This window comes from Equus asinus, chromosome 6 (genome assembly GCF_041296235.1).
Source record: "Equus asinus isolate D_3611 breed Donkey chromosome 6, EquAss-T2T_v2, whole genome shotgun sequence".
NCBI lineage: Eukaryota > Metazoa > Chordata > Mammalia > Perissodactyla > Equidae > Equus > Equus asinus.
Window position 1 is genome coordinate 12,435,539 of NC_091795.1, and position 12,506 is coordinate 12,448,044.

The 12,506-nt window shown below is 36.0% G+C and overlaps 1 protein-coding gene across 16 annotated transcripts in view; it reads right to left on the bottom strand.

The window, feature by feature from the left end:
- IL1R1 (interleukin 1 receptor type 1) overlaps window positions 1–12,506 on the bottom strand; it is a 77,908-nt gene that overhangs the window by 7,998 nt on the left and 57,404 nt on the right. For all 16 annotated transcript variants that reach the window (XM_014854097.3, XM_044773056.2, XM_070511566.1 and 13 more), the window contains 4 exons: window positions 7,091–7,325; window positions 6,794–6,983; window positions 5,788–5,956; window positions 3,346–3,411 (listed from right to left, as the gene is read on the bottom strand). In XM_014854097.3, the coding sequence (XP_014709583.3) occupies window positions 3,346–3,411; window positions 5,788–5,956; window positions 6,794–6,983; window positions 7,091–7,325 (660 nt within the window). The remainder of the gene's footprint in view (window positions 1–3,345; window positions 3,412–5,787; window positions 5,957–6,793; window positions 6,984–7,090; window positions 7,326–12,506) is intronic.

The window sequence follows — 12,506 nt, forward strand, 5'->3', positions numbered from 1 at the left end:
CTGCCCAGCAGCGTATGTGAGTGCCATTTACCCCTAAGACCCCTAGATACCAAATATTTTTGGTTAGTCATTGCCAATTGAGAGAAGAAAAAAATTCCATTTAAACTTTCAACTGCATTTCTGGAATTCATGGTGAATTAACATGTTTTTCATAAGCTTAGCATTCATTTGCCTTTCTTTTAGGAACTGCTTGTTATACCTACTGTCCATTATTTAATTGCATTCTCATAGTAACCTTATTGATGTGTTGATCAGGGTATTAGGTCTTTATCACATGTGAAAACTATTCCAAATATCCAAATATTTCAGTTTGTTGCTTTCACTTTATTTTTGTTTGTGGAAATTCTTTGGTGTAAATTTTTTTTTATTTGCTCAAATTTGTAACAGTTTTCTTTATTGTATCTGTTTTCACTATTTTTTTCTAAAGCCCTCTCTACCAGCAAATCAGGAAGATATCCACATATGTTCTCTATACAATGCGTTCACTGTTTTATTGTTTTGATTGTTTTAGCTCTTTAATCTGTCCAGAAGATAATTGGCTTTGGTATGAGAGGGTGCTCTAACTTAATGTTTTTATCCAAACAGCTGATGGATCATTTCAGAAACACTTATTGAATAATAAATCTCTTCCTCACTCATTTGTAATGCCGCCTTTATCATAAAATAAATTCTTATTTATTTGGGACTGTCTTGGTTGATCTGAATGTGTATACTGATGCCAAGGGTACTACACTCTTAATTGCTACAGTTTTAGGGTAAATATTAATATTATTTAGAGCTCTTCTTCCCAATATTGTCTTAATAATCTTATTTTATTCTCCCAGGTGAATTTTAGAATCACTTGTCAATTTTTTAGCCCATTTATATTTTACCGGAATTCCATGAAATCGGTAATTTTGAGTTGATATCTTTACAATTTCCAGTTTTTCTTATAAGAAAAACATATACATTTCTATTACAGTTTTCCTTAAACTGGCCTTTCTCAAGACAATTTTCATTATTGCTCCTTTTGGAGCCTTTCAAGGCATTTTATCCTAATTGCCTCCCTCTCCATGAAGTTTTAATACCACAGATATACAATGTATCTGTTGATTTCAGTTTTTTTCTTACATTTCTTACAAGATTTCTTACAAGAACCAGTTTTCTCCCCACTGGAGACACCAACACCCCCTTCATACCACTGCCTGGAGAATAAATGCTTTAAATCTATTTTTCTGAGGTTTATATGTCAGGGGTTGGGGTTTTTGTTTGGTTTTTTCTCCCTTATAAATCCCATATTTGTTTTTTTTTCTTGAAGATTGGCCCTGAGCTAACATCCATTGCCAATATTTTTCTCTTCTTCTTCTCCCCAACACACCCCCCATACATAGTTGTATATTCTAGCTGCAGGTCCTTCTAGTTCTGCTATGTGGGATGCAGCCTTAGCATGGCTGGATGAGCTGTGCTAGGTTCGTGCCCAGCAACTGAACCGGCGAAACCCTAGTGCCAAAGTGGAGTGTGCAAACTTAACCATAGGCCCCAATCCCATATATTTTTAAAAGATTGTGCTAAGATATTTTATAGACCTCTCTATGATGTTTACTCTTGCAAATAGGATCTCTCTTGCCATTATGTTGTCTAGTTAGTTATTGCTAAGCAATTCTAATATTTTAGAATATTAATTTTATATCTGGTCAATTAATTCTAATTTTTCCCAGTAATTCTCTTGAGATTTGTAGGTACATAATTATATGATCTGAAAATAATAAAAAAGTTTATTTTCTTCCTTACAGTAAGCATGCCTTGGTTATCTTTGATTGCGTTAGTGGACACTTCTAGAACATGTTAAGTAATGCTGATTATGTGGGTATCTTTGTCGTGCTCTTGACTTCAGTGAGAAAGTCCATGCATGTAGAAAGCCTAACACTACAATGCTTCACCATTAAAAATGTTGGCGACTATTGGTTTGAAATGATGTTATTTATTAAGTTAAGGATGCATCCCTCAATTCCTCTTTTTCTAAGTCATTCTATTGGTAACTGGTATTGAATCTTATCAAACGCCTGTTTGACACTCTAGGATTATCATATGACGGTGATGTGTGCCTCTGATCGATGTGATATATTAACATAATTGTTTCCTGATATGAAGCTACTTTTAGATTTGGAGATCAGTGCAACCCAGGCTTTAGAGCTCTAAGGGCTACGCCTCTAGAGTGTGTATTCTCATGAGGAGCAATGGCCAATGGGGCAAAAAGTGGTTCTTGGTGAGAGGGGGCAAGAAAATCTTAGCCATTGCAATGGTTTGTGGCTCTCTGAAGTGCCACAGCACATCAACAAATGACAATATAGCTGTGGTATTAAAATTCCAAGAAAAGGAGGGGGATTAGGGGGAAAAAATGCCCTTTTAGGCTCTAAAGGGGAGCAATGATGGGGAAAAAAAAAAAAATGTTGGAAACACTGTTCTAGATCCTATTGGCTTCTGTTTAATTTTAAATTTTCATATATTTGTTTGTTTACATGTAAGAATGTCTTTATATTACCTTCCACCATGAATAATAACTTGGCCAAGTACAGAATTCATAGGTCACAAACTTTTACCTTCTAATCTCTGTACAACTGTTCACTGTCTTCATGCAAATTCTGCTACAGATGAGAATTCTCTATACCAGGCTGATTTTTGATCCTCTGATACAAAAATCTGTTTTTATGTTTGGACCAGTGACTTCCGAGAGAACGCCCAGTGATGGCATGAATTTTCTATGCTTGTGCTGTCTGATAGGGTAGTCACTGGTCACACATGGCTATTAAGCCCTTGACTGAGGGACTAATTTTTAACTGAACTAAATTAATTTACTTAATTTAAATTTACATGTACATAGCCACATGTGACCAGTGGCCACTGTATTGGATAGCATAGGTCTGGACACTTATAGGATTACATCTTTATTTTTGAAATAAAAAATTCTCACCAACTTGGAAAAGTATTTTTCTACAATGACTATCTTTTTGGCCTGTAGGCTTACTCTTCTGCCTAAAAGCTTAGCTCTGGCTATAAGAAATCCATCTTGTGCCAAATAAATTACATTTCTCATTCCTAGGCCTGTTAAACTTGGCCTTTGGCTGATGTTTTCAGGAGTCATAAGTGTCCACAGGAAAGTAAGATGGGTAAATCAAACATGGCTAGATTTTTGCCATAAGAGACAAGAAATCCAAAGAAACATTTAAGACACAATCTGTGCCACTTCCCCTCTAACTATAGATATATCCAGTGAACGATTTAGGCTACGTGTAGTAAACATAGAGTTTACCTTAATCTTTAGTTCAAAACAACAATTTCAGCATATCTTGATTGGAGTCCACTTACCCAAGTCCACTTCCATCGTCTCATTAACTGGACTCACGATCAGAGGCTTCGTGGGCCTGATTTCATCTGAAAGAAAAACATCCACAGGGCTTCTCAGTCGCTTATAGATCAGAATCTCAAATGATGACAACACTTGGCAAAATACACCAAAATATAGTAAATGGCATGTGGCTAGACGCTCCCCCGGGTGCCCAGAGATATGGCAGGAGAGAGGGGTAAGAGGTGAAGGAAGGAAGCGGACACAGAGGCCACAGCGAACCGCGAACACCCACTACACAGCTGGGCCCTTCTGAGCCCAAAGAAGCTACAAAAACACACAGATGAGCCCAGGGCCTGGGTCTCCAGACAAGTGCCTCTCTTAAAGCCAATCAGGAAAAATAAGTCTCCATGGAAAGGGACTTCTCTGGATGGAGCATTACTAACCAGAAGAGCCATCCAGTGACAGACACACTCGTATTTAGCAATGTTCGTAATGACGCAAGAGTGGAATGCCAAGCAATTTGGCGTAATTTATTAAAATAAGCAGAAAAATATTAAGGAGCTCCAGAAATCAATCTGACTTTTATTAACAAAAAGATTGGCTTCAAGGGTTGATCTGCAGCCAAGTCTGAGAAACTATGAACTTAAATGCCAAGTATTCTACCACAGTCAAAGAAAAGGAAGCTCCATTAGGGCAGGATATCGTCTCTTTTGTTCCCTAATGAATTCCTGGAATAGTGCCTGGCACAGAGTAGATGCTCAATAAATGCTTCTGAATCTGCCTTTAGAAGAAAACAAAATATGGCCCCACTCCTGATTAAGTATATTATTTCTACATAAGGGATCAGAAAAGGAAATGGAGAATATTTAACACATATTTGACCTATTTAAAAGTTCCCTAGTGTCCAGTTTTTCCTAAAATTCTGTCTGCTGGTCTGGTTGCTGTATCTCAAGAGCTACACACTGACCAGAGAGAGGCTGCTAAAAACTCAGGATGGTCGTGATACAAGGACTATTAAAAATTACAATTCACTGGGGCTGGCGCTGTGGCTGAGTGGTTAAGTTCGCGCGCTCCGCTGCAGGCGGCCCAGTGTTTCATTGGTTCAAATGCTGGATGCGGACATGGCACTGCTCATCAAACCATGCTGAGGCAGCGTCCTACATGCCACAACTAGAAGGACCCACAACGAAGAATACACAGCTATGTACCTGGGGGCTTTGGGGAGAAAAAGGAAAAAAATAAAATCTTAAAAAAAAAAATTACGATTCACTGATGTTTTGGGGACCAAGGCAGAGATTAACATTTATTTAATAAAATTAATCTTTGAAAAAAACAAATTATTATAGAATTGAGAAAACTTAGCTATGCGTAGAGTGATCATATTCTGGGTGTTGCTGGGATATTTCCTATTTACACCTGCTATCCCAGCATAATTTTTTTCTTTTTTTGGTGAGGAAGATTAACCCTGAGCTAACATCCATGCCCATCTTCCTCTATTTTGTATGTGGGTTGCCACCACAGCATGGCTTGATGAGTAGTGCAGGTCCACGCCTAGGGTCTGAACCCATGAAGCCCTGGCGGTCAAAGCGGAGAGTGTGAACTTAACCACTAAACCACCAGGCCAGCCTCCAGCATAATTATTAATAGAGACTCCTTCAACTCAAATCCTGGTTAGAGTAACTCTTCTTATATTACTAAAAACTTATAAAACCTGTTATTTACAGAAAGATTGAACATTCTGTCCATCCCTGAGTAATTCATAGGAGTGCATTTTGTTGTAAAACCGTTCTTAATATGAAATATGGTTAATGGAGAATTGAAAGCCTCAGGAAAATTAACAATAATCATCGTATACCTATTGATTGCTCATCCGTTATGCACCAGGCACTGCATTGCACCAGGCAGATGACCACAAGCTGAGCACACTCGACCTCCAACCTTCCCAACAATTTTGGAAGGTTGTATCATCTTCTTAAAGAGGAGGAAACAGGCTTAGAGAGGTTAAGTAACTGGGCTGACAGAGAAGTAACCAGAGGTAGATTCTGGGAGTGTAACTTATTCCAAAACCCATTAGCATCCACCCCATCAAGCAAATGATCCTCACTGCTAGACACTCAGATTCCCCAAGTGAAGGTTCTCAGACTTGTCCTCATACACCAGCTGGAGACAGCCCCAGAGCTCTCTGGAAGAACCATCTGTAGCCATGCCAAAGAACAATCTTCCTAGTTCACTTGGAAAACATAGCACATGCTGTCTGTTTAATTAGCACTGCATCCAAAGCAGGAATGAAAAATATTTACATGGTATTTAGCAACAAAAACTAAACTAAGGCCAAGTGACTTTTGGAAAGTCATCAAGTTTCTCTTGGATTCAGTTCCTCCATGGACAATGAAGGTCATATTAGAATCATGCTCTCTGGGCTCTTCCAGATTTAAACTCCTAGGACTGGAGCTATGACTCACCTAGAGTAATAAGTCCTATAACCCGGGTAATAGGATATTGTTTTCCCAAGTGTGTGTAGGATATATGACAAGTATAGTGCCCTTTATGCGCTTCTGTCACATTCGCCACAATGAGTTTATCTGTTTTTCCAATAAAGTTTATATTGTCGAGAAGTAGAGGTTGGCAATCCTAGACAGAGAGAGAGGAAGGAAGGATTGACAACTGATTAACCGCTTTCCCCAGTCTACTGGCAAAAGAAACTGCATTTTTTCACATTGGCAAATGTTATATTAAATCCATATATATGTGAATAGAAAATACTTACATAAAAGTTCTAATATTGTATTTTTTGTGCAAAAGTCATAATTTTATTCCTAGGATATTAAATCTTTATGCCTATGAGCCTTGCACTTTGAAGACAAGAGAAGACAAATTTATTTTGCAAGGAAAAGAGGTTTGAGGAAAGAATGCTAACACCATAGTTTCTTAGTAAGGCTGTACTTCCTTTCTTCATTGATATTTATTTTGTATTTCTCAACCTCGACAAGATGACTCCCCTTGGAAACCCCAACAGACTAGGTAGATCAAAGATGCCAATGCATAATGTGTCCCATGGAGTGCTAGCCAATCCACTTTTAAGACAGAACCACTAAGACAAAAACCACTAAGTTATTTAAGGACCACAATGTTTTTAATAAAACACAAAATAATATATTTTTAATAAATAGTTATCCTTTAAAAACCTTAAATTTCTAATAAGCCTTCTCTTTAAACACCTCTCATTCCTACTATACTTTTCTCAACTGTATCTTATTAAATCAAAATAACAGAAAGTAACATTCTAGTTTAGCTGCAAATTAAATGTATGCAGTCTTACATCTTTTTAAAAATTTCCTCTTGTTTCACCACTCTAAAGCAAACGATATGCCAAATGAAAAAGTACTTTGCAGCTTCATTCTATTGTCTATGACAAAAAGCTATTTTATTTGCTGGAAAAGTAAAATACCATATTTAATATAAAATTACCTTATACCACTGTATTTCGGGTAACTCATTGTTTTCATCTCTAAAAACTTCCAAATAAGGACACACTAGAAGTCCATCTTCTGCAAGGGGTAGTTTCTGTGTAAATATAGCTTGTGCATTGTAACACAAGTCAGGCTCATGCTGTACAAACCTTGCAGTTATTTTAACTTTGAGGCAGTAAGTTGAATTTCTAAAATAAATCAAAATAGGTGAATTAAGCACTATTAAAACATTTTTCTGTCCTTAACTATTGCAGGTACATAGAACACGTTTGTAACATATTAATTCCTTTCTTACCTTACTGCACAATAGTAATGTCCTGAATCCTCTATTTTAGCAGGAACAAACCAAAGTTTATCTTTGTACTGATGAATCCTAGAGTCTCGTTCCATAGACACAGGTGTCTCGCTGTCATTTTTATACCAAATTATAGTGCCATTGCTTTCATTTGGGTTAAGAGGACACGAACGAACGTCAATTTCATATGCAGATGAAACTAAAACTATTGGTTCTTCACGTTCCTCACATTTATCTTTAAAAGGGAGAAAAGGAAAGCAATTTCTATAAGAAATCTGTCAATTTTTAATGTAATATCTACATATAAACACATTAATTATTAAATAAATCAATTCATATTTTATATTAGAATTTTAACAGTCTTATGAGTAAGAGTATTATCTTGAGAGTCTGAAAGATTTATATTCAAATCCAGTGTGTCACTTACTACCCGTGTGTCCTTGAGCAAGTGGTTTAACCTCTCTCATCCCCTCTTTATTCATCTAAAGATTGGTGATAACCTAGCCAGAGAGATATCTGCTTCTGTAGAAAGATGGAGTAACAGGAACTGGATTTACTCTCCCACCTGAACAACTGAAAAATGGACAAAGTATCTGAAACAACAATGTTCAAGACACTGAACATCAGGGAACAAAGGATGGAAATCCTAGAAAGATGGGAAACAAAGGAGGTGAGCCCTGTAATTTTCCCCAAATTACTGCCTAGAGAAAGATCCCAGGCCCTGATACTGCAGGGAGGAAACAGAGGCAAAGCCCGGTGATCTCTCCAAGTTGTGGAGATGCAGCTGGGAAACCAGGTTTGCAGGGCAGAGTATCAAAGAGATTCAGAGCTGCAGACAGAGGGAGAAAGAGCTTTGGAGATCTACAGAGAGCCTCCCTCAAGTTTCCAGCTGAGATTCAATTAGTGTAAGCACAGAAGAAAACCACCCAGAGCCAGAGTGAGAACTGCCCAAAGCATCAGAGTGAGTAACACCTGGAGCATGCACAATGCTGGGAATAGTTTGCTATTCTCAACAGCCCAAATGGAAAACCTCATTAATCATGGGGCATCAGGCAGAGGACCCAGAAGGGTTCTGCCTCAGTAGATGGAGCAACTTAGGCCTAGAATAAACCTTGGTCTGATCATGACTAATAAAAGCTTAAAAGCAAGACCTGAAAGGATCAATTGTTTCCAAGTAACAACCTTGTGGCAGAACAAAGCTCAGGAATATTTTCAGTAATGCAAAAATATCCAGCACCCAAAATGGTATAATCGATAATACTCAGGATTCAATCAAAAATTACTAGGCATACCATGATGCAGGATAATGTAACCAATAATAAGAAGAAAAACATCCATCAATCAAAACTGACCCACAAATGACACAGATGATAGAATTAGTAGATGGAAAAATTAAAATAGTTATTACTATTGTGTTCCATTTGTTCAAGATGCTAGAGCAACACATTGAGACATGAAAGAGATTTTTTAAAAAACCTAAATCAAACTTCTAGAGATGAAAAAACTACAGTGTTGTACCCAATACATTGGATGTGATTAATGGCAGATTTGACTTTGCAGAAGAAAGGATTAGTAAACCTCAAGTCATAGCATTAGAAACTATTCAAAATTAAACACAGAGAGAAAAATAACAGAACAAAATAAACAGGGTATTAATTAGCAGCAGGACAACTTCAATCCATGTAATATGAATCTCTGAAGAGGAGGAGAGGTGGGTGAAGCAGGAAAAGTATTTGGAGAAACACACGTGGAAATTTTTCAAGATTTGATGAAAATGATATACCCACAGACTCCAAAGTCACAATGATCCCTAACAAAAGAAGCATGAAGAAAACTACACCAAAGATAAAATGATGCAGGCTTCTTGCCAGAAACAATACAAGCCAGAAGCAAGGGGAATAAAGACAAGTACTGAAAGAAAAATATCAACAACCTAGAATTCTATATCCAGTGAAAATATCTTTGAAAAATGAAGGTAAAACAAAGACTTTTTTCATTATTTATATGAGCTGTAAAAATTCATCACCAGTAGACCTGCACTACTACCAGAAAAACACAACGAAGTCCTTCAGAAGGAAGGAAAATACTATCAAATGAAAAACAAATCTACACAAAGGAATAGATAACACCAGCAATGTTTATTACATGGATAATATTTTTTTATTAATTAAATTTCTTTAAATATAATCGAATGTTTAAAGAAAGAATAGTAATATATTGTGAGATGTATAACATACAAAGAAGTAAAATGTGTGGGAACAACAGGCCAAAGTTTAAGAAAAGAGAAGTGGATGTACACTGTTTTAAGTTTTTTATACTATATGTGAAATGGTGTAGTATTACTTGATGGTAAACAGTGATAAGTTAAAGATGCATACTATAAACGCTAGAGTAGTTATTAAAAGAGAATCCCTTTATTAATATAAGCCAATGCAGGAGATAAAATAAATCATGAAAATTCTCAATTAATCCAAAAAGCAGCAAGAAAGAAAAAAGAATTGGTGGGACAGATAGGAAACACAATAACAAGATCCTAAAGTTAAACCCAAACATCTTAATAACCATATTAAAAATTTTTAATTGTCTAAACACCCCAATTGACAGGCAGAGATGGTCAGACTGGATAAAGAAAGAAGGCTCCAACTACATGCTGCCTAACACAGACACGCTCTCACACATACACACACTTTAAGTGTAAAGACACAAACACATTAAAAGTAAAAAAAAGAAAAAACATATTATGTTAACCCTAATCAAAAGACAGTTTGAATAGTTATATTATCCGTCAAAGTATATTTTAAAGTAAAGAATATTATATTCATGGATAAAAAGGGTCATTTCATTATGATAAAGGAGTCATTCATCCACAGGTAAGTAGTAAGCCTAAGTGCCTTGCCACCTACTAACAGAGCTTCAAAACACATGAAGCAAAAACTGATAGAACCGCCAGGAGAAACAGAGAAACCCACAACTGTAGTCAGAGATTCCAGCACCCTACTCACAATAATTGATTGAACAAGTAGAACAATTAGACACATAATCAGTAATGATACAGAAGATCTGAACAACACTACCAACCAATTTGGCATAATCGATATTTATAGAAAATCCAACCCAACAACAGAAGAATACACATCCTTTTGAAGTGCACCAAAAAAACTTACCAAGAAATATCATATTCTTGCTCATAACCAAATACTCAATAAATTTTAAAAGACTCCCATTCTGTCACTCTGGTGACAATGAAATTAAATTAGAAATCAATAACAGAAAGATATCTAGGAATTCCCCATATATTTGAAAACAAAAAACACACTTTTAAATAACCCATAAGTCAAAGAAAAATTAAAAAGGGAGATTAGAAAATATTTTGACCTGAATGACTAGGAAAACACAACACATCAAAATTTGTGGCACGCTATGGAAGCAGTACCTAGAGGAAAATGGATAACACCAAATGCCTATATCAAAAAAAAACAAAATCTCAAACTGATGACTTCGCTTTCCACTTAAGAAATTAGAAAAAAAAATCACACCCAAAGTAAGAAGAAGGTATTAAATAATATAGATCCAAGATAAAATCAATGAAACAGAAAACAGAAAAACAACTTAAGTGAAATGGGCAAATTCCTTGAAAGGCACAGACTAAAAACCTCCCTCATAAAAAGAAAACAAAACAGATAACCTAAATAGCCCTACAGATATTAAAGAAACTGAATTTGTAGTTAAAAACCTTCCAACAAAGAAAATTTCAGGCCTAGAGGGCCTTACTGGTATATTCATGGAAGAAACACCAATTTTACACAAACTCCTCCAAAAGGTTGGGGAGTCAGTAACACCTCCCAGTTCACTGTATGAGGCCAGCATTATTCTAATACCAAAACCAAACACAGACATTGTAAGAAAAGAAAACCACAAACCAATCTTCATCATGAACACAGATGAAAAATTTCCTCAAAATATTTTAGCAAATTGAACCCTGCAATATATCAAAAAAAGATATTGCATTATGATGTACATAACATCCCAGGAATGCAAAGTTGGATTCATATAAAAAAAATTGATGAAATTCCAATATATTAATAGATTTTCAAAGAAAAACTACATAATCATCTCAATAGATGCATAAAAAGTATCCATTCATGATAAAAACCCTCAGCAAACTAGGAATCGTGGAGAACTTCCTGAACTTAATAAAGGACAGCTATGAAAAACCTACAGCTATCATAGCCATTATGATTAGGAATAAGGCTAGGATGTCCACTCTATCCACTCCTATTCAACATTGCACTGGAAGATCCAGTTAGCGCATTAAGGCAAGAAGAAATAAATGGCATCCAGATTGAAGGGGAAAGTAAAATGCCTTTATTTGCAGACAACGTGATCATTTACGTACAATATGCTATGAAATATACAAAAGACCTAGAAGGATTAGTAAATTGTAGGATACGTATGAATATGCAAAATTGAATGTTTCCATATACTAGCAAAGAACAATTAAAAACTTAATTTTTTAAATACCACTTACAATAGCATCAAAAGATATGAATAATTAAGAATAATCTGACAAAAATGCATCAGACCTCTCCAATGAAAATTACAAAGTATTGTTTAAATAGACTTTAAAAGATCTAAATAAATGAAGACATATATATTCTGTTCATGGCTCAGAAGACTTGTCATTGTTCAGGTGCCAGTTGTCTCCAAGTTGATTTATATCCAATTCAATCCCAATAAAAATCTCAACAGGGTTTTTCATAAAACTGACAAGCTGATTCTAAATTTCATATAGAATTAGTCAAAACAAACTTGATTTCAAAAATAACAAAGTTGAGGGAGCTACACTGCCTTATTTCAACCTTTATTATAAAGTCACAGGAATAAAGACAGTGCAGTATTGGCATAAAGATAAATAGGCCACTGGAACAGAATAGAGATCCCAGAAATAAACTACACAAACACATCCAATTGATTTCTTACAAAGGCACAAAGGAAATTCAGTGGTGAAAGGATAGTCTTTCCAAGAAATTGGATACCTTTATGTAAAAAAAAAAGAACGTCTGAGGCAGGATTTCCAGTATGGCAGAGTAGGGGTATCCATAAATCCATTGCTCCATAAAAACAACAAAAAGATGGAAAAAGTTTTTCAAAATCAAAGGCTTGCAACATTCAGAACATTTATGAAACAACAACAATACCAGCTTACTCTCAGTAGAATAGCAGGGTTTGCGGCTTTATAACTTACTCTCATTCTATCCTCTTCCCAGCTCTCCTATAACCTTGAAAGCCAGCAGCCTTGCAAACAGAGCAGCTGCGAAGACCAGCAGCCTTGCAAGAGCACACCAGGTTTGGAGCTCCTCAAAAAGTCCCATTCTCAGAGCACTGCCACACTTTAACCTGACTGGCAGCTTCCCGG